The 23,850-nt window shown below is 36.7% G+C and overlaps 1 protein-coding gene across 5 annotated transcripts in view; it reads right to left on the bottom strand.

Annotated features, from left to right (window-relative positions):
• Nucleotides 1-23,850, bottom strand: part of pard3aa (par-3 family cell polarity regulator alpha, a) — a 428,925-nt gene that overhangs the window by 167,420 nt on the left and 237,655 nt on the right. For all 5 annotated transcript variants that reach the window (XM_015338942.2, XM_006642876.3, XM_015338940.2 and 2 more), the window contains 3 exons: nucleotides 19,377-19,565; nucleotides 18,664-18,834; nucleotides 2,525-2,678 (listed from right to left, as the gene is read on the bottom strand). In XM_015338942.2, the coding sequence (XP_015194428.2) occupies nucleotides 2,525-2,678; nucleotides 18,664-18,834; nucleotides 19,377-19,565 (514 nt within the window). The remainder of the gene's footprint in view (nucleotides 1-2,524; nucleotides 2,679-18,663; nucleotides 18,835-19,376; nucleotides 19,566-23,850) is intronic.

Here is a 23,850-nt window from a genome sequence, read left to right as displayed (position 1 = left end):
AGAAGTGCCTTGTGTTCTTTGTTATAAATGCACATCAATGTAGTTTCCACATGTGTCCTCTGGTTTGTTACATTGTGCATTTTGACAAATATTTGCAAGGTTGACTTTATCAGTACCATTGAGGATTTTGAATACTTGTTTCTTTACTTGTAATCTTCTCTGTTCTTAAGAGTTAAAAGTTTCAGTTTCTTCAGTCTGTCAGTGTAGGACATTCCCTTTAGACCCAGAATGTATCCAGTAGCTCTTTTGACCTGACTGATTTCAGTGAAGCAATGTCTTTTCTATAACTGAGTGATTGAAAATGTACACACTATTCTAAATGAGTTATTATTATCATCATTATTATTATTATTATTATTATTATGAAACAATTTTAACATCTCTTGATTTACACATCCTAACATTCTTTTGTCTTTTTGCTTCCCTACATTGTCTAGATCAGGTAAATGACTTCAACAGAAACACCATATTATTTCATACAGTATGTAGATCAGTGTTTCCAGTGTTTCCTTTGAGTTTGCCAGTGTTGATTTTAATCTAAATGGGTTTTTTAATTTAATTTGCTGCTTCTCCAGCATTTGCTTATCCTCCCAATTTTGTATAATCTGCTGTAATAACTGTACCAGAATCTGGATCATTGATATAAATTAAGTAGATCAGTGGTTCTAGAACAGATCCCTGCACATGTTCTGTTAGTCATGCCATCAGTTTCAGATTAAATGTGCAATAAATTTAAATAAAAGATACATCTATTGCGCACAATTTATTCTGTGTTTTAGAAGGCATAAAGAGAACTATACATGTCAACCAGAGATGGGGAATCTTTGTAGTGCTTTTTTTAAACATTAATGTATGAAGTGATGGGCTTGATTATTTAGATCTGCAACAGCTACTTGTGAAATCCACTGAGCTGCTTTAAAGCTGCTGAGCACAAAGTTAATGTACGTCATTCCTTGTACAGTTGTGTAAAAAAATATTAGGACATTTCTCAGAGTTAGAAGCAAGAGCAAATAAAATTACTACGGGTCACACACAAAAGTGTAATTTTACATAAATCTACCTTTACCTTGATATTTAAGCCCAATTATTCATTTATCTTCACAACTCCATGGCTGCAATATCATGTAATTTGATTTGTCAGATCTATTCTGCTCACAGAGGTCAATTTAAATTCAGACCTTCCAAATCGACAATCAGAAATTCATAGAAAAAAACGAATAACATTTTCAGCATTTGTCTTTTTCAGTTAATATCAGAGAAAAGAGATGATAAAATATCTGTTAGAAAACTAGATAGCAAAAAAGCAGCCTGCTTCAGTTTAAACCAATGATATAAACAAGTTCTAATCATTCCTCATTAAAATCCCATTTTCCTTACTGATAGAATTTCATCCTTATTTATTCATTTATTTTTTAACCTTTGATGTTGCATAATCTGCATCCAAGGTATTCCACATTAAACAGAAAGATAAAAAGATCAATTCACATATGATAATGTGTACTATAATACAGTTTTTGTCCTTATCTTTGATAAGAGATCACAGGGCATCATAAGGCAGTTTCAGAATTCTTCAAAGCAATCCTAGTAATACGATTTGCGTTTTACAAATGCAAGAAATTATTCTGAGCCTTATTCTTCAGAGTCCAAAGGGGCTGTTTCTGCAGATACATAGCATGTAAATTACTTACTGTAGTTACAAACAGGACGTCTTTTTCTAAACAACTCCTGCAAAGGTTCAGGTTTCACTGTCTCAATGAAATTAATTATAACATGATAAGACTATAACAGAAGTGTAGACGTTACTACCAAGAATATGAAGAAAAATTCCCAACCTCAGTCTACACTTTAAGAGTATAAGTAATAGGTTTATTCCATGCTGAAAAAAAGAAGAGAAAACACAACGTTTCGGCCTAAATGTTGTGTTTTCTCTCTTCTTTTTTTCAGCATGGAATAAACCTATTACTTGTTCCTTTGCAGCCGACACATGCTGACGCAGCTACCCACCTGAACTTTAAGAGTATACTGTGCACAAGTTCTACACAAAACACATTTATGAAAAAAAAACATTTTAATGTCTTTTTCAAATAACAATTAAACTGTACTTTATTAAGTTTATCCCCCCCCCAAGTTTTTCCATTTGTTCCTGCCATTATTTATATCAGATTGGAAAAGAACTTCCAGTTTCACTTTGACAGCATTAAAGAAGCAAACTAACCCTTGGTTTGCAGAGCTTGTGTCATCAAACCAGGATAAAACAAATTAAAAGTAAGGCAAGAGACCCTGTTGATCTAGAGGCGTAATTATTTAAGAGATGTCTTTGAATTCTAAGCTTATCCCAAGAAACCACTCGTACTGTACATGCTCACTTCAATTCATTTCTTTATGAAAAAAAGTGTTAAGCTAGGGTTCAAGGTCTGGTTAGAAATTACTATTGTTTCCATTGGCTTTGACTTTTAAATGAATTGTTTACTTTAGTAATCTTCTCATGTGGCCTGCAGTCAGGGAAGGGAGTGGGACATCTTACCCATCATCCTCCCCATCATTGGCACCCTTGGTGCCAAGTTGTCATCCAGCCCCTCGATTCCCCCGTAGAGGGAGTGAGAGATTCTGCGTTCCCGGTCATCTAGCGAAGTGTTGAGGGGCAAATCAGGACCAGGAGGGCTCCCAGGTGTCTCCAGCTGGAAGAAAAGAGACAGGACATTCAGCGACACTTTCACATGAACTCAACACAGGGCGGGCCCAGCTGCTGCAACCCCAGGCCTGCACCCAACTGGGTGCCAAATGAACCAGAGCTCTTTAGATGGAGCACAAGATAATATGTGGTGACAGCTCTGCATAACAATCACCTTTCTTTTCCAAATTTAGCATCACCCCTCCATTAAGTCATGCCACACATCAGTACATTTCTACTCTAAATAAAAAAACAATGGCTCCCCGATTTTTTGCTCTTTGAGAGTCTGGAAACATACTTATATCCCCTCTGGTGCTATAAGCTGTTGTGCCAATGAGCCAACACTGGAGAATTTGGTTTCTGAAGCTGACAAGCCTGTCAAGCCAACTCTGCTCTTGATAATACAATAAGGACAGGATCTGAAAGTGGGTGCCTGGGTGCTGACTAGTCAGCCATTGCTCAGCTTTCATGTGACACTTTACTACAATGACATGCTTCTGATTTTATGTTTCTACTTCAGTAAAACAGCATAATAGATAGTAAATCAGGTCTGCCTTGTCTTTCAATAGATGCAAGCTCTTCCTTTACAATACACAAAACAGACAGGAGGGTCTGGCGTGTGTTAGTTGTGATTCTGAAAGGCTACAATCTATGTCCAGATTTTATCCACATAATACAAATGTGCTTTGTGGGGGCTTTTTCAAAGTTCTTGAACCAGACAAGCTAACTGTGAACAAATTCTCACTCACGATGTCAGCCTGGAGAGCACTACAGGAAGACCCTTGGAGAAAAGCAAAGTTCTACAGATAGGAGTTCCCAGTTAGGAGTTAACTGCCCTGACCACAGCTCCACACTGCTGTTCCCCAGAATGGCTATACTTAATACAAACACTCCAGTCCCCAATAAAGAAACCACAGGAAGCATTTAACTAATGATCGGCGATCGGTTATAATGAATTTCCAGTTTTCATTTCACTAAGCTACATTTGGTCTGACTGAGCTTTACGAACCTGTACCAGTAACAATACATTAGCAATACCCAGCCATAGATTTTTTCTAACTGCTTCATCCAATTCAGGGGCCAAAGCCTGTTTTGGTCCTGGGAGAAAAACAGGGTACACCTTTGCATCGCAAGGCAAGAAAGACGTACCCACTCACACCAAGGCAAGTTTTCCCAGAACGCATGTAACCTACCATTACCACCAGTATTTCACCCCTGCTAAACTATTACATAAAATTAAATAAAAATATTGAATATATAAATCCTGATATATAAAAAGTAGTTGCATATAAAGTAGTTTACATTTTAAGGTGGGAGGGGGTTGTCATGGAAGGAAACTGGATCACCCAGAGGAAATCCACACAAACATGGGGAGAACATACAAACTCCATGTAGATAACACCCTAGATCCAGAACTGAATCCAGGTACCCAGCGATGCAAGGCACCAATGCTACCTACTGTGCATAATGATACCATTAACTGTATCAAAAGAAAACAATTCTTCACCTGTTAATAAGGCAAACTCTGAACAAAAACAGCTCTGTAATATGTAATATGTGAAAGCTTTGATTTTCAATAGTAATAAATTATTTTAACTCTTGCAGTACACTCCAGTAAATGGTTCTGCAAAATTTACTCTTGGTCACAATATTGTACAGTATAGTTGATTATTGCAGATGCAGGGCACTTAGAGATTGTGCCACAGTTTTTTTTTGTTACAAGCACTTCACATTAACAATTAATTACAATTATTAAAAATTAATTGTTCTCAAAATTATATTTTGCTTTAGTTTGTTAATCTAAATGTATGTTTGTTTCAAAAAGTTTAAGTAAATGAATGACACTATGACATTTGTTTAATCTTGATCACTCGAATCCCATTACACCATTTCTGGAGTATAGTGTCCCCTTACCCTTTAAATTTTAATTACATTCTGGAATGCTGGTTCCTAAACCATATACCGTATATTAACATGTTGAATTTTCACTTCCAGAGCAGCACTGATTCATGAATCTTTTTCTCCAAGAGATAAGGACCACTATAAATGAAAGACTCATAAACACGCATGACCAATCACCAACAGAAACCAGCAAATATTTTGGGGGCAAGCAAATAGGAAAGCTTGAGCTTGAGGAATTCTAATCACAGAGATTCCCACACAACTGCATCCAGCCCAGCAAAAACACTGAGAATTTATGATTCCTTTGCAGCTGGAAAAAAGTCAAAATCTCTTATTGGTTGTGTCTCATAGATCCCTCCAAGCTAAACTGTTCATGAAACTGGCTTTGAAGTCAAAGCAACAGACTAATGTTTCATGACATTTAAGTCTTGGATTGCAGCCAGCAGCAGTAAAGAAGGAAAGGAATTCATGAAAAATAATTTAAAAAAAAAAGACTCCACCCCTCCCACTACAAAATATACCGTGCAGATGAGACTGATGTTTGCAGAGGTCACCTGACTGGTATTATTTCAGTTGGAGGGTCTCATATTTTTCATATAAATGAGCTGTTTAATGAAGTTCCAAATGCGGGACTTATCTTGCTTTGTCTCATACATCATCGAAAAGGTTTAGTGTACTGAAGGGCCAACACAATTATAATGGGAGCCTCACCGAATGTCAGCTAAATAATAACCACACAATGCAAAAGATTTAGACAGTAACATTTACTTTGTACAATATTTTTCAATTCTTTGTCTTGGAAAAAAACCTGTAGATTAGTAACAACTAACATAAAGGAAGGTCATGGTCCACTTTCACCATGTAAATGAGGATTAAAGTGTGTAAAAGACAAAGATTCTAGTTTTGTAAGGCACTGGTCAAGTAACATGAGAATGGTAGAGCGATGTGGTAAATAAAAACTTTTTCTGCGGGATTATAAAATCCCATCTGGAATTGGATGAGCTTGAAATAAAGCCTAATTTCACCTTTAGAAAACGTATGTCACCCAACAGGGATCTGTATTTTCTAAAATTGTTTTTCCCCATAGATGACTGTTACTTGTGTGTTGGATCTGATGACACCAAGCCATATTCTATTAAACACCCAGGACAAGGTAAACACCTGGCAAATGACATGTAATGGAGTTGTACAGTGCTACACACAGGCAGCAAAAACAAACTATCAATAAAGAATGGGAAGCAGAGCAAGAAGCTGCTTATAAAAAATATCACTTCAAGAGAATGTGGGGAAGCAGTAACAAAGAATGGTAGGGTATGCAGTTAAAAGAGTAAAGGGTATATCAAGGGATATCGTAACGCTTACGGCCGACAGGCACTGTGTAAGAGCCGGCGTACCAGAGCAGGTGATGTCACCGCCCTTCCCTGTGATAGCAGGACTACAACTACTGGGCTGTAGAGAGATCTCTCTTTAGCTCACGGGGCTGGGTCGCTGCAGAGAGACGCGGGAGTCTCGGGTTCAAGCCCCCGACGGTGGGGGGCCAACCTAATGTGGCAAGGGCGCCTGCCTGAGCCCCCGTTGCGTTACATTGGTGTCAGAAGCGGGGTGGGATAGCCCTTCGCCGGGGACGGCGATTTAAGCGGGGGAGAGTGTAACGCTTACGGCCGACAGGCACTGTGTAAGAGCCGGCGTACCAGAGCAGGCGACGTCACCGCCCTTCCCTGTGATAGCAGGACTACAGCTACTGGGCTGTAGGGAGATCTCTCTTTGGCTCACCGGGCTGGGTCCCTGCAGAGAGACGCGGGAGTCCCGGGTTCGAGCCCCCGACGGTGGGGGGCCGACCTAATGCGGCAAGGGCGCCCGCCTGAGCCCCCGTTGCGTTACAATATTATAAATTACACAGTGCACTTGTAAGATCACAGAATGCTGTGCACAATGTTGGTCACCAAGATACCACTGTGAAATCACTCCAGAAAAGAGAGAGACCAGGTACATTAAATATCCTACCTCCAACAGACTAAGTTCTTATATCTTTAGTCTTAAACATACTGTAGAAAACAACTTATGCTAGGGATGTGAATCAATCACAGGCTTGCACTTTCAACATCCAGTAAGACACTTTCAAAGCCAACCCAATGGACTTTCTAAAGGACTTTCTTTTTTTAAGAAAAAGAGAATAGGTTTCACAATGGGTTATTGATGTTTACAGCAAACTAGCCAGTAATGGCTAGATGTAATTCTCAGCTCTGTTGGCCACTAGCATCCAAACAAGCTAGACTGAACGGCCTTCCTTCATTTGTAATGTTTCTGTAGGAACAAGTGAACAGTTCATACTGTGAGTTACTCATCTTTTTCATTTTCCAAATCACAGCTTGAATCCTGCAACATGCTCTTCATGCCTTTATTGCAATTCCTAAGATGCCAGGTTCTTTCAACATTATCCAGAAAATAGTGTTTATCTGTTACCCTGTCCTAATGTTGTCCAAAAAGCATGCCATATGAACTGCAACCGATGACCTGTCATTGTTTCCCCAGTAACATCAAACAATTATAAACAGACAGGTGGTGAAAAAATGAAACAACTCTGCCAAGCAAATCAACATGTACCTGATGGATTATGAGCTTTTAGATACGTACCAGCAGTTTCCATATTGAACAGTTTACATTTTGCTAAGCGAGCCTTTTTCCAGGATATAAATAACAGTGAAGGAATAAAAAAGAATGAATAACTTTAAACAAACACTTTATACATGATGACACTGACATAAGTCAAACCTGCTGTTAGCAGGAACTTTGATCCAGTTTACACTACTAAAACAAACAACTCCAAATTAAAACTTCAAAGCAAAAAATGCCCAAACTAAATACTTATGCATGCATATTTATTTAGGTGGGGTTGGGAAAGGCATTGCATTTTTATGCAACATTTCTGTGTAATCCCATAAGAAAGCAGTCAAAAAGAGAGGGGTTAAAGACTTATCATCATTTTTTACCTGATGATATATTTACAGTTAAACGTTCAAGAAATAATGTTTCAAATAAAAAACATGAGAAAAATAATAAAATTGCAGATTACCTTCTATTTACACCCACATCCCCACATGCACATGTGTGTTGGTGCAGCCCTGGTAGAACACAGGGAGGCAAGACCTATGTAGGTGCTCCTCTAACACACTCACCTGACAGAGTCATTCATCATTTGACACATTGTGAGCTCCTGCGTGCCTTACAGGAGAGTTACTACAAACTGCAGGAGTGCTGCATCAGTCACCGATGTCAGGCATGCAAGCGCTCAGCAGGTCCCTGGAGCTACTGCTGCACATTAAACCAAGGAACCTCACCCCACTGTTAGTCTCAGCAGTGCACGGCTGCTTGGAGAACTATGGTCAGTATCGCACAATGACATAGACAACGCTCAAACTGGCATTGTCTCAGCTACTGTACACACTCAGAAAATGTCTTTCCTGGTTGATGCACTGGATAGCCTTAAAATAAATCACTTGTAGCTCCGCAGCTGCCTTTGAATTTTATGGACTGGTATCTAGTTAGTATCAATCCTGTTTTTGCACATCTATAAAAGACACTAATGATTTCTTGTATAGTGATGATGTTTTAGTGTCAATGAATACAGAGCACCTTTAATGTTTGTTAAAAGAAGCTTAAGTCAAACTCTAAACGCATTTAACTGATGCTATTATAAAACAATATAAGCATTTAGCTAAAGCTGTTATAAAATATAAGTTGTATTTTCCAAATTGACTTAACAAGCCACCAGTCAGGCTTGCTATCTTGGGACAGAAAAATACAAATACAGTATCCACTGAAAGTTTTCTTATACAATATGTAACTCTCATAAATTGTCAGAATTCAGTTCACCTTCCCTGTCAGCATTATCCAGTGTACCATCACTTGATATGAATTTCTTATGGAAAAAGTCATTAAAGCTATAAAGAAAAGGTCACTTCAAATGCTCTTTTGGCACAAATAACTAAAGTTCAAGAGGATGGGCCTGTGTTGTTTCAACTGCTCTTGGGTCAATACTCATAAAAACAAATTTACTAGACAGTCTGATTGATAACTCTCTCAAGGCGCAATTGATCAGCACTCTCTTCTGTAGCCACCTTTGAAACAGGCACCATGGCAATCATGCTGTTTGCTTTTATCTGTCTCCCAACATCTGATCAAGGCTAATGATATATTTTTTCCTTATTATATATTATTGATCTTTGATTGAAGCTAGTTACAGCTACCACCACAATTTTGGGAATTCAGGAAGAACAGCTTCTTAGGAAATGTTTTTACTGACTCGCAGAAAGAAAGGAAGTGAATGCAAAACGTTGCCCAAATGTGTTTGTAATTAATGAATAGCACTCAGATCTACTCTTGATCATTCCCACAACATCACAGAGCACTTCTCCAATGCCAGTTTTGATTTTTTTTTCATTCAGATCCAAGACACTGTTGAAATGTTTAATATAGGTCATCTCTACACTTTACTTCACCTTTTAGCGAAGTAATATTAAATTAGGTGAGGTGAGAGTAATGGACTAGAATTTCCATGTTTTTATAATAAAAACAAAGCTGACAACTAATTAGCAAACCAAAGGACTGCCTCATCATTTTACAAAAAATGCCATTGATTCCCCCCCGTCAGTTCAGCAAATCGATCTTGCTCACAATATTTAATTTACAAAAGGCTAGCTCTGATGTGAAGGGCAAACAGCCTCATAAAAACAACAGAACAAGCACATGGGCAAGGAAGCATGAAAGGAGGAGGGATGGCGGAAACAAAAAAAATACAACCGCTTTAAAATCTCTGCTGGAAACAGCCGCTGGCACCCATGACACCAGCGCTCTCTCCACTGCCTCCCGGCAGCTGCAGTTTCTACTCCGATGGGCATGGCAGCCGTGCAAGCCCCCATCACCGGCCCCACATGAAGGATATGACACCACTCACGAGAGATCGCCACTGTGATCACCTGACAGTGACAGGGCAAGCCCGTCATGTCAGACACCGTATACAGTATATGCTTTTCTAGAAACAGAAAGTAGTGTCGTTACCCACAATGCTCTCTGTGTCTAAATGATTACTAGGAAATTAAATAAAGATAAAGTGTATAAATACTTCTTCTCCCCCATAGAAGCCTTAATATGCATCACATTTGCTTTTGTCACTATATAATATGCATTCAAGGAAACAGAGCAAGAGTCGTGCAGGACAGAGGGGCCACTGTTTTGTTTCACGAATCTTTAAAATCTATTTGGATGTATCCACGGTGTGTCTAATAAACTATTTTATACAATGCCTTTAAAAGTACCATCCACTTTTAAAGGAGACAGGTGATGTAGTGTGGCAGTTGGTCTTCAGAAATGAACTGATGGTGGAGAACAGGTATCTGGGATTGTTTTGGTTATTCTCTGCTAGATTTAGCAGACTTCATTCCTTCTTTGCATTCAATCAAGTTCTGCCTTCAAGGCTGTAGATGTACATTCAAGTCAGAAAGATGCCACCTATGTTCTAGTTCGCAGGAGACTACCTGCATTGAATGCAACTGGTTTGGACAGTGAAAATAGATGGATTAAGTTTTAACAGGAGATAATGTATCAAGAGAAGGTAAAAAGAGCTATCAAACATTTGCACCTCGTCATCCAGAGTATCAGAGATAGTAAAACGAAGAGTGAGCAGAATCAGAAGACCTATTCTGGTCAGCTGATCACGTTTGGAAAACTTAAAGTTGAAGAGTGTGAGACAGGGAATTCTAGTTCAAAGAGAACAGCCAAGTGATCAGACAGACTTAGTTCAAAATAAGTGTGAAACAAGAGAATCATTTACAATGAATAAGTCCAAGATATGACCTTTTTGTGAGCTGGATTGAGAACAAGCTTTGAGAGACCAAAGAATTCTACAAAGCTAGAAAAGCCTGAGCTAAATTAGTAGGCTGTGAATCAATGTAGATATTTAAATCACGCAGAATAAGAATCTTATTAAATCCAAAACAAAGCAGAGATAGTAAATCGGCAAACTCGTTTAAAAAAGAATCCTTAAGCTTGGGGGGGGGTCTGTAAACTGTTACAATGAATGTAGACTGGAGAACAGAGGTATTTTAAATGAGACACTCAATAAACAATGAAGAGGTACACTAAGCAGACTCACACCGAAAAGTAAATTGTACATAATAATCAGGCCCAGCCCATGGCCAGAGGGGCAAGATTGCTCAAAAAAATCATCCCCTGGAGGAATCATCTGGTTAAATACGTGACCATCATTTTGTCTGTGCCAGATTTTGTCTGTGTGAGGTGTTAGACATAAGATGGTCAATTACATTTGTCATATTTGACTCTTGCTTTTTACCTGGATTTCACAAACTTAGCTTTTCTTTGACAAATAAGTATATATGAAATTTACCATACAAAAATACTTTTCAAAAAGAAATGCCAATATGTCTAACAAAATATTTGGAACACTTCACCTCACGAACACAGTTTTGCTTTTTGTGGTTTGTTATTTGAATCACATTTGTGATTGTGACATATGCAACAAATATGTAATGAATTTTAGATCATGGGAATTTAGGTGGAAAACCTTTTCGTCTTCTCTGGATATTATAACACAGAGACTATATACTGAAGACTATAAAGATGTTAAACATTTGAAAATGGCTTCAGATTTGTGTATGTGACTGTTTCCATGCTTCTGTGTTTAACAAATAAGGGACAACAGTCACAGTTCAGGTACAACCATAATGTGCAGCTCTTTTAAAATAGCCAGTGTTACAATTTTACAAATTATTGTTTATTTTTGCCCTTATGAACTATATACTGTGAACAACCTTGATGTGGATAAGGAATGATTGGAGCTTGTCACAAGCAGTAATCATTTACCTTTCTGAGAAAGCAAAGGAGGACAAAATTATTGCTAAATGACTTTACTTTTGAATCACCAGCAGGAAGAATGAGATAGTGCTCAAATGGAGAAGTGGTACCACTCTCACTGACACCACTGCAAACACACAGAGCAGAAGCAGCCACCCAGTATTACTCATGTGCATTCAACTCAAGCAGCACTCAGATAGTTCTATACCATTGTAATAAAACACACTACTTTACAGCCCACTAACAACATGCTTTTATATAGCAAAATCAAATCACAGAGTAGAAAAGAATGTGCAGATCCCATCCACTGTCTCAAAGAACTCATCAATGAAAATCTTGTCACATTAAAAATAAAGTCATTTAGCATCTGTAAAACAGTGATTGTAGAGTGTAAAAGAGATTTAACAATTCAGTTGTATCAATAGCCTCAAATTAAACATGTAAGGCAAGTCACAGATGAATTCTTAAAATGCTTTAGTAATTTAAATGTAATTACATACTACTGTTAATATCTGGAAACATTAGCATGACAGTGACTTACAGTGGGATTTACCTGCAAGAATCATGAAGTACTGATCTGGCAAGTCAGCTTAAGAGTAGAAACCATTGTCTGCACTGATTAAAGATCAGACTCCAGCAGCTAAACCACTGCAAGTAAAAAACTGAAATGAAACCCTCTTATGTGTTGGCTATAGACAAAATGCTGGATACATAATACGCTCAGTAATAGCAGTTTTACAATTTACGAAATGTTTTAAGACGACTCAAGGTCACAAGTAAGTTAGGAACAACAAACAGCCTAACACACTCTGTATAGCATCAAGGGACTGCAATCACATCAATTCAAATAAATTAGATTTAAGCAAGATGTACAAGCTGCCTTAAAGAGTTTAAATAGAAATAGTTACAATGCAGACATATATATTCATCTGATTGCTCTGCATAAATTCAAAGAATAACTCATTGAGAACATGTATCTGTCTGGATCTCCACAAGAAATAGCAGTCCAGTTTCAAGAAACAGAGTTTTCAATGCTGTTATTGATTAACTATGGAATGCCGAAAGTACATAAATATTTTTGCTTGTGAGATTGTATCATTTAGAAAATGCAATAAATGCTAAGGGCTCACCATAATATAAGGCTCTAGGAGAACATGATACACAAGAATAGTTAAAAATGTATTTGAACAGCCATAATTTTGAACTTTCATGTAAGAAACCAACCACTATTGTGCATTTTATACTTTTATTAAATACAACTGAGAAATGTTATTTGCCTGCATGGCAATAGTTACAGGTTCTGTGGGCTTAGGCATGTGTTTGCAAAAAAACAAACTTATTATCAAAGTAATAATAATTACATTAAATAAAGTTTAGTTTGTGTGGTACACAAAGGGCTGTTTATTGCAAGCTATATATTTATCTCTAATATCATTCAAGACTTTTACAAATGCAATGGGTGATGTAGAAATACAGTAAGTCCTTTATTTAATTTTAAACCACATTCTTCAATAGAAAAAGCACAAAGGTGAAACATGTTACTAACCTCGGTTGACATGATGAACTATTCTGCATAAATTTTAATACATTACAAACACGGATTTCACTACAAAAGCACAATTGTAGACAGTCAGCTGGTTTGATTCATGTTCTCTGCAAATAACCTGGAATCAGCTTTACAGGGACATTTGCCTCTGTTCCCATATTAAATGCTTACAAAAAGCAGCCTCCAGCTTAATCAATTTGGAAACACTGGCATTACGGAACAAAGAACGAATTATGGAAAAATTAAAGTGAAAAGGAAATGGTCTGAAGAATTTGTAGTACTTTCACAACACAAATGCGCAAAGGCTGTCATAAGCATCCTTTCTGCTAACCCCGTGTGTGAAATCCCAAGGTGCCCTTTCAAATGAGCTCAGGAGGGGAACAAAACCTTGGAGAAAAGACAAGTTTCCAGTCTATTCTTGAACACGGGTCTCTGACATGCCCAAGGCTGTAGAGTGAGTCACAGGCCAAGAGACGTTCCAAGGACCTTTAGCAGCTCTGAATGGGGCAGGCAAACAAGAACAGATGTCACGGTCAGATAGAACAGAGTATCGTGCATATTTCTAACACAGATCTGTGCTGTATAGTCTATTTCTGCTGTATATAGTACGCTCTATATTGTGATACTCTGAAGCCAAAATGCTTTCTAGCAGTTCATTGCCGCATTTAGTCTGTAACATGGACAAGCGGACTGCATCGAAAGGATTCTACCCAGGAAAGTATCACAGAAAGCCTTATTTTTTACAGTTATTGGGTCTGCTTTTTGATCTCATACCACGTACACAAGCCACCATACTGTACATATTTGTAAGTTGACAAACAAGTCACATATAGTAAACAAGGAAGTTCAATTTCACCATATCTGTAGGGAACGAAACATCATCAATTGCGTCTTTGGACAAACCCTCTCCCTTCAGGGAGTGACTACATCTCTTTCTTCAATCACCATCACAACTCATTTTCTCCAAGAACCATGTGATGGACAGATAATGTCTGACCTTTGCTTTCAATGTCCTGGAGTAGATTTCAATCTGATTCTCACAGGAATGAAACCAAGGTTAGGAACTAACCTCACCACAAGGCTTGATAATGATGATATGCGTCACAGAACATGACTGTCTATTTACAGTATGAGTCTTGTAAGAGACAAAAAAATGTAATATGGTTTTGGCAACTTGAAAAAATACTGTAAATATCCTCTTTACATTGTTTTCTTATAAACTATTATTTAAACAATCTTTTAACAGATCTTTTATACTTTAGGTGCGTAGCTGCGTCAGCATGCGTAGGCTGCAAAGGAACAAGTAATAGGTTTATTCCATGCTGAAAAAAAGAAGAAAGAGAACACAACGTTTCAGCTGTGGAGCCTTCTTCAGGTGACACCTGCATGGAATAAACCTATTACTTGTTCTTTTATACTTTATTTGTATGGAGTTTATTGCTTGCATCAAAAATAAACGTTATAAAAAATCTGGCATCAAGAATTCCCATGATTTTAGAAAAATGTTCTTTGAAATGTTCTTATGCGAAAAGACAAATTCCTAATACAAGAAATTGTATATGGCCAATAAAGTGATAGAGTGAAGTATATTCTCTACAGTATATTCTGTTGGTTCACAAAATTAATTTATTTTTATTAATCATTAATCTACTTTATATAGCAAACCTTTGTTGTACTATTACTACTGTATTTCCTGTAACAGCAGCCTCTATAAAATTCTCAACTGGTGAATATATCTTTCAAATATTTTTTTCAAAAACAAAATGCCAGGCATCCCTTTACAATGATTTTGCTCAGATGTATAGTTGTCGCCACCTACACTGCCCTCTTTATAAAAACATCACATCTTAATGTCGCAAACAAACAAGTAAAGGTTTATTTCATGCTGAAAAGAGAAGAAAAACAATTTTCGGCTGTGGGGTCTTCTTCACACAGCTTTTTCTTTGGCTCCATAGCCAAAACATTTTGTTTCTTTTCTTCTCTTCAGCATGGAATAAACTTTCATTTGTTCCTTTGTAGCCTACGCATGGTGACATAGCTACCTACTGTACCTGAACTACTTCAGCCATCTTCATCTCAAAGCCTGTCACAGACCAAGTGAAAGACCTGTAGCTATATAAATCAACACCGCCTTAGGAATATTTTGATATATTAACCATCACTACAACAAGTGCTTACAAATGTCACAACATGACTTCTAGTCTTCCTCGGCACTACACACTAAACTACAATAAGGTTAGAAGTTCAAATAAAATAAAATTGATATATTAGTAATGTTTTTTAAGCTTCAGCTTCAGCTGGTAGTGCATGGAAAAGCTGCCATTTAGCTGTTGTTTCAAACATTGCTCGACTGCAATAAATCAGGCGCAATCATTTCATGATCTGTATGCTATATAACCACTTTCCACAATTATACATCGTTGAGAACAAATAAGAAAACACAAATGTTTCACAAACTGTTTCAATCAATGCTACCTAAAGAGGAGTGCAGAGGGTACCAAACCATTTCAGCAAGAGACCTCTGACTCTGGAGTATATACAGTATGGAGTATATATGCCAAATTGTCTAGTTGCGTCTCATGAAATAAAGGTGTACAGTCAACTTTAAGACAACACTGAACGTTATAACCACTTCATACATGAATTAATTAATTATATTCGTTTTTGACCCTAGAAAACAATAAAAGCTTAAGCACTTTAAATGGTAGAAAGATTGTACAATTTTTTTGCCAAAAACAAAAATGCCCTTAAACATTTGTAATAAAAATATTTCTCTTATGGCCAGATTGAAATACATGAGGGTTTTACAAACAGCAACATAGCAGTTTTCTCACTTTTGTCAATTAAATGTGGATTATTTTTTCACTAAGTATGAAAGCTGGCAAAATGCCCAGGACACAACAGCTTAAGACACTGCATGCATATATGCTTCATTTTCCATGTGCAAGCGGCAATATGGCACCTGTTAGCAGTCTGAGCATCAGTTAGCTTAACCAGCAACTGACTGAGAAATCAGAGAACCTGACTGCAGGGAGCAAACCTGTAAGCAGGTCAAGATGATACACACCATTTGTTTAATCCTGTTTATTTTACCTATGGAATTATAATATTTTATCAAACGGATAGTTCCTGTCCTGAAATCCGATTGGCTGATACGTTTTCGAAGCCGTGCTATATTCTCCGATATACGCACATCCCGGAAGGAATTTTGACTTTTTACTGAGTGATAAAGAAATATCAATGTGCTAACTGATAAATAACGGTCAATTAAATACATCGCATAGGCTTCTAAAGATTACTTCTTAGTTTAGATAAAAAGGCTTGGATTCTCAGGTAGTTGATACATGTGTCTTCTTCTGCTGTCTTTGCTGCACTGTTTTTTGTGCTCTCGTTGAATGATAAGGTCGGATAGTTTAAATCATTTTCATTCTTATAAAATGATCAAACGCTCGGTTAAAAGCAAGGGAGATTATGTCTGTTATAGTGGACATAAAAACGAGAGCTCGCTACGGCGTTATTGGAAACCCAATTTTAATGACAAAGCACTGGAGTGATATCCTGGCAGGCACTTAGACCAGCACCAGTGGGAACACTCCCGCAGCAAATAAGAAAATGCCTGACGAACTAGGGATTGGACAGTTTTTCAATGCTTGTACGATCAATGGAAAAGTTCAAATAAATGTGCTAAAGAAATAAACAAAAAATAAGCCATTTATTCCTTTATCATATTGGCTAGCTAATGTCCTCTCTCTGTTAGTTAAATGTTACTTATGGCCGTGTTTCTGGGTTGCGCAGCAACGAGAGACTATATTTTCAGGCGTAAACAGCTTAATTTTCGTGTTAAATACATTTTTTAATTAAAATTCTTTCTATACAGAAATCACATATTTGGGGACCGTTTTATAAAAGCAATAAGGCACTTGAGGTCTTTGCTATATCGTGAGTATAGTCACAGTTCACGTCCGGCCTAACAACACCTTTGAACTGTGACTATATCCACAATATAGCACGGCCTCTCGTATCTTATTGCTTAATTGTATGTCACAGGGAAATTTTCAAATTCTTGGCTTATGATAAGTTTTCAGTATGAAAAATGACAGTGTTAAAAAAAAAACTGGTATAGTATCCCAAAGAACTGACAATCTTGACTGCATTTATGGAGTGTTTCATCACTTTTCCTGTACAGCAGTAGTCTGTGAGTGAATGTTCACAAGGCCAGGTCATCCCTTTTTATTAGGATTGTTGAGACAGCTCTTGCTTTTTGAAGTTATGCCATTGTAGTCCAAGAACTATGATTTTGCATTGTCTTGTCCAGCACTAGCTTTCTCTGCCACCACCTGGGATTTTCTCTGGACCTCAGAAGACAAATGTGTCACTCAGCTTTCAGTGTTATATCCTTATCCTAGGAGCAAGCAGATTACTTTAAGCAGATAGTGAACTAGTCATTCTGCTAAAACACGTGTTTCACGAAATTTCTTGCACCACCACCAGTGCAGTGTGAAAACAATTACACAGAATGATAAGATGGAACGGCAGATCTACGCCACTATGGTGATCATCTGTGTTCCAGGGCAAAAGCCATTGACGATTCAAATTAAGAAGTATCTTTCGCTGACCTTGCATTCATTAAAATAATATTGAATGGTTAATTATGCTGCTTATTAGTCAATTTGTTTTGTACCCTCATTATTTTGTTTTTAGAAGGAACGATAATAGTAAAATAATCAAAGCCACCTGCTCACAAGTGAAAACATACTTAAGTAACGTAAATGTGCCTAGAGTATTATCAGTTTGCATCAGTAAATGTGCAACAATGTAAACAAAAATGGATCAAAATGTTTGTTTTACTTAAATATTCAGTTATACATTACATCTGGGCAAATAAACTCTTTCTGTTGATCATTTATGTCTCATTGCCCTAGAATTAGGAATTAATTTAAATTTCTTCAAATTCATAGTCAAAGTGAAGAGCAGAAATGGTAGAATTGTTCAGTGGGGGATCTTATGAATTTATAGAAATGCAAAAAATAAAAGCATATTAATCAGCAAAAAATTGGGCTAGAACCAGTATTTCTTACAGCAAACCTTTATCAGAACACATTTACGAAGACAGTACAGGAGAAGAATTAGTGTCAACCTTCTCACCTCTGCAATCTCCTGATAAGAACCACCTGGTTTAACTCACTTTTAAAGTCAAATTTCCCTGTCTTTGAGCAATTGCCAGATTTTCCTATCTATAACTTTGCATTGATTTTTACGAACTTCCTGCAACCTTTATGATCTTGATCAATTTTAAAAGTGCCACCTGTTAAAACATCAGAATGAATCTTCATAGAGACATGACAAGAAGTTTAACATTGCAGTACAGTTAAAACCTCTTCAAAATCCTCTTTTGACAGGTTTTATAGTTGCGCCTTAAGAAGAAAGGCATGTCAAAGAGCATCAAAGCAAGAAGATACAATTAATATTCAGCAAAGCTTGGTGGGTTAAAGATTCACTCCCATTCCCAGCAGACAAATCCTTGCATCTCTATAGCCAGAGCTCTGAACAAGCTACCAAGAGAATCCCTATAGAAAAACAATTACATCATGCTTCCAAAGTGAAGCTAACCAATTACACAACCCATGATTATGTTTCTAATTAGTGAGTAATATATTCAATAATCTCTTATTACCTCATTTCGTTTGGAAACTCTTCTTGCAACTATCAGCTGTATCATCCCTCGCTTGTTACCCTCTACAGACATCGACTTTCTCAATGTTTCCATGGCGTCTTGGTTGGTCTTTCCCAACAACGACTCTCCGTTAACTGCTATGAGTTGGTCGTTTACTCTGAGCCTTCCATCCTGTGAAAACAAAACTACAACTTAGAATGACATGTACCTACAATTTGAATTAAATCTATGAAATGCCCATTAAATTGTGAGGAGACAGTGGTGCTGAAAGTCACAGGGATGATTACTGCAGTGGTTCTTAACCTTGGGATGTGCAACATGCTAGATTTTTTAATAAGGTGAATCACTGAAAGCACCAATTACTTCAACGATTTTTGATAAGGGGCGCGAGACCGCATGCTGAGGACCAAACAGGTACAGGCTGCAGGAAAGGTTAAGACCCACTGGTCTAGAGCATTCTCTCTCCAAGCCACTACAGAAGAAACCGTGGCAGAGGATTACTGAACTGCACTATGTGAAAGGAAGCTGAAACAGAAGATCATGTGCAATATAATCATACCTTGTTCATTTTCTTACATTTCATCTATTTGACCTAAAAAGAGACATTTTACGTGCGGTGCTACACACGGAACAGCCTTGAAGAAAGTTTGTAAACCTTTTTAAAAAATGTATCACTTTTTTAAAAATGTCAACAGAAGATTACGGGGACTTGCCTTGTATGCTGCTCCTCCGTTAATAATTGATTTGACAAAGATGCCCAAGTCTGCATGGTTCTCCTTTGACCTGTTGCCTTTAACACTGACACCCAGGCCCGCCGAGCCAGAGTCATTCAATGGGATCTCAAAAGTCAGAAATTCTCTGGTTCCATCAGGTGTTAGAACAAGGTCCTCCTCTTCTGCTTTCTATGGGAAAGTGAAGGAGACAAAGGACCTGTCAGATCACATTCCCTTGTCATCTTTATTCTGCAGTCTTCTATGGACCATTACGATACTGCTTTTATTGTTACAAGCTTTCTTATCATAAACCTCAGACAACGCTTGGCAGCAATTTAAGAATCATCCAGCAATGTTAGGTTTTGACATTTATATAATAGAGCTTTTTAATCCAAAGTATAATGTAGCTTGGAAATCAGACACTTTCAATAGGTTTCTGTTCAAATGTTTTGGTGTAGAAATAATTATAAGAGATAAAGGTTAAAAACAATTTTTTGTTGCTCAGACACTGTGTACTGTCAAATATGTGCCAGACAGCATGCATCTGCAACTTAAATCACAAACTACTAAGTGGAGTAGAAGGTTTAATCAGTCAAACATGTCAAAACTCAGGTTTATTCTTTGTTGAATATGTTTATAGGAAAGGAACGGTAAAGAGATTTGCAATAAAATCCATTGCTAGCTGACCCCTGTCATTTAAAGTTGATCTTTATTTGTTTGAAGAAATGATGAATGATTTGTATAGGGGGAAAGAGTCAGCACCATCAGAAAAGTTAGCAGTGGTGGCTGTGAGCACAGCAGTCTTTGTAAGGGTATGATGGACAGAGAAGCTCATCTTAAATAAAAAAAATCTTTTACAGCAGATAATCTATTTTTGTGACTTTGTGACAGTCTTGCTTTATATATTCCAGGGATAGTTGCACTGTGTCAGTCAATAATTATTGCTTATGAATGTTGTATGCTGCAAAAAAACACAAAAAAAACTTCTCTTAAACTTAAGATATTTTTTATAAGATGTGCAGTCAAAAGGTATTTGACTATGGAAAAAAACATTACTCAATCACAAATTCAAACAAAATCCTACCAAAATAAAGACCATAGAAGTTCATTTAGAACAGGTGTTTCCAAAGGTCCCAAAGAAAATGTGCTGTACAATATGTGCACATGCAGCGTGCAATAGCTTTCAGTCACACTATGAAATGTGATGAAAGTCAATTCCAACACAGAAGAACACTAAAACACTAATTGAAAACCATACCCATATGTTTTGCTTAAAATGTTGTAAACGGAAAAGAATTTTCAGTACTGGTATTTAAAGACCAATTTAAATGCAATGAACCATTGAACTAGGCAGATCTTCAAAAGAGTATACCCCTATGCATGAAGTCCTAAAACAATCTTCAAAGCTTCTGAAATGAAGACATGACAGTCTGCCTTTTTGTCCAAGTATCTACACCATGAAATTAGATATTTAAACAAAAATGTAACTGCTGTGTGTTTTCTTTGACCTTTTTCTTAGGTTGTACAAATGTTGCGTGTTCAATGCTCCAAAATATGACGACTGAACTTCTTAAAACTGGAAATGTGCTGTTTAGGAGGGCAAGAAGAATTTGGGCAAATATATTACCTACTTTACCTCTCATGATTGATCTCTATTCCGAGAATGACTTCCTCTTTCCCTACTAGTGTGAGGAAATAGGTAGATTGAGTCTTACACTGATACTACACTGTCTTTATAGGCATTATTCAAGTTTGTGTTAAGTGCTAAACTGGTGCTTATTAATGTGATCGTGTTCACACCAACACAAACCTCTGCATACTTCAAGCTGGTTCTCTGCCCACTTCTACAACAGAAACCCAAATTGTAATAGGGAAACATTAAAAGGCGAAATTATTGTTCCAAGTAAGCCTCCTTATAACTCAAATGTTTTTCTTATACATTTACTGCACAAATTAAAATTTGATCCTTACAACTGTTTACAGAGAAGTTGGTGTGGTAACTAAAAGCCATTACAAAAATAAAGTTAATAACTTATGCAGAAATCAAGCGAGACAGGTTGCATGGCAGAAGTCCCAGTAAGCAGTTGAAAAGAGGTTTTAAAGAATGTTCAGTCATGAGTTGCTGAACGCTAACATGGATTACTGCTGTCAAATAAATTCACATTTTGATCATGTGTAAGGAACTGCCAAAAGTCCTATCTCATATCTCCTTCTCATGTACAGTCAACTCAAGTGCACTTGAGTTGGCCTGAATATTCTTTTGAGTTGTTTCTTTTTTCCAGATTTATTGAATATGTGACATGAAAAATACTTCATAGATTCAGTATAGGAAATACAGTTGTATTTCAGAAGCTATGCTTCAAGATATTAAGATATGTATCTGTTATCTTTAATGCACTGTAAACAAAACTAATGGAAAGCTGAATTACATGTTTGTTCCCAATTTCTAATTGTTTGCATCCTATTAAAAAACACTTTAAAAGGTAAATCTTCCTATAATTATTGATTTTCCAACCGGTTGATTCAAAGCAGTGAAAAAACCCTCAGATATTCTTACATTAAAACCAATGTTTTTGAGGATTTGATCCTTTTTCAAAAAGTTCTGTGGGCTGACAAAAAAGCCAGAAAAAGGCCTTAGTTATTAAAATATAACTATTATGTTTTTCACACATTACTAGATTACCCTTTATGCTAGAGTAAGGATCAATTTAATAATTTCATAGGACAAAGAAAATCCTTATGGAACTACAAGGGAAATACAATGACAACTCGGAATGGTGCACCATTGTTTCATATGCTTGCCTTCGAAGACAAGGAGGGGAAAAAAACGCCTCCCTGAATTATTCTGGACATCATGCCTGAAACAATTAGCACCATTTTAAAGTATTCCACACAAGCCAGGATTCAGCGACACTAAGTTCATTTAAAATGAATTTAAAAGCCTAAAAGAAACCAGTCAAGGATGTAATTGCTAAAAAGCCCATGAATGATAAATATTGTACATGAATTTCTTTATGCTGTTTCTTTCCAATAAATGATGACAAACTGTGAATATTAAGTAATTCTGAGGAATGCAGATTCATAATTTCAAGTGCAATTAAACTTTTGAGGTATGAGCTAACAAACACACCACACCAGCTTCACTGGGAAATTCTACAAACTCTATAAAGAAATGGATTTCAGATTTTCGTGGTCAAGGTAAATTTATTTTAATCTAGTCATCGTAAAATTGAAGCACACAGTGGTATAACTGCCATGAAAAGTACTGGAAAACTGTAGAAATTAACATAATGTAATGCAAAACGTCAAGGAAAAGCTTAACTACCTCAGTCAGTAATATGCAGTTCCAAATTGTTTCAATTTCACATTAAGAAAAGAACAGATTCACCACACAATAAATGTATTTGAAGATGCTGCAAGATATTCAAAAAAGGTAGCAAGTGTAATGTAGAACTTCGAGAACTGCTTATTAGTGCCTTAGCTCAAAGTTTTCAGAACAGTGCTCAGTGTCACTTTAAGCAAAACATGGTCCAGTTGCGAAAAATCGCAATCTTTCCTGTTAAGCCTGTACATCTCTTCTACAGTCATGCTTCTATAGCACTTTTCAATGGTATGTTCATTTATTAAAATAATAGTAACAAATAATCTGGAAACTCAAGCCAGGTGACAGGTATAAACGTACTAAATCTCTACAAACCTATTTACCCTGTCTTTTGCTGTAGGGTTATTAAACACATTATGTACAAAGACAGAAATAATACTTTTTAAAGTTTGTGTTTTTGTATAATTTGTACTTTTTAGACTAATTGTATTTCTGCTTATTTACAGAAAGGCTTACAGCCCACTCTTTATTTACCAGTGTGCATCTGAAAAGATTAACGTGAAGAATTAAAAGTGACAAAGCACATAAGTTAGAGTTAATATGCATGCTGTTGGAATAAATCGTATGTCAATTAGTGCATTAATTTATTATTTTTTGCTGAAAGACATTGTAAATAGAAGAAAGGAAATTATTTCATTCTCCTTGCAACAAGCACAAAAAACAAGCCTCTAGCTTTCATGCACTGAAAGAAACAGTTTAATCACACCTGCAGGTTATATTCACAATATAAAATCTCAAGAGCTTTTAGTAAGTTAAAGAAGTTTGGTAATGTATAAAAAAATATGTTCTGGGGCACAGCCTCAGCATGAAATCAATTGTTTTCAAAGCAAATACACAATAACAGTAACAATAATTATATTCTAATGAGTATAGGCAGGTCATTGCAATAACCACAATGATTAAATGTTCTAACTATTCAATGCATGCCAAAAAAAACCTGTGCATAAAACTTTAACCTGCTAACCATTCATTACACTATGGAAACTCTAGCTTTTTTTTGTAGTGCCAATAAACCAATAAAATAGCTCATATCTAGTCTGCTTTTAAACAACGTTTTATCATCACAGAAAAGATGATCAAATCTTTCTAACA

This window comes from Lepisosteus oculatus, chromosome 6, assembly GCF_040954835.1.
Source record: "Lepisosteus oculatus isolate fLepOcu1 chromosome 6, fLepOcu1.hap2, whole genome shotgun sequence".
Taxonomy (NCBI): domain Eukaryota; kingdom Metazoa; phylum Chordata; class Actinopteri; order Semionotiformes; family Lepisosteidae; genus Lepisosteus; species Lepisosteus oculatus.
Note: the sequence above shows the minus strand (reverse complement) of the source record. Positions and strands in the feature narration are given on the sequence as shown.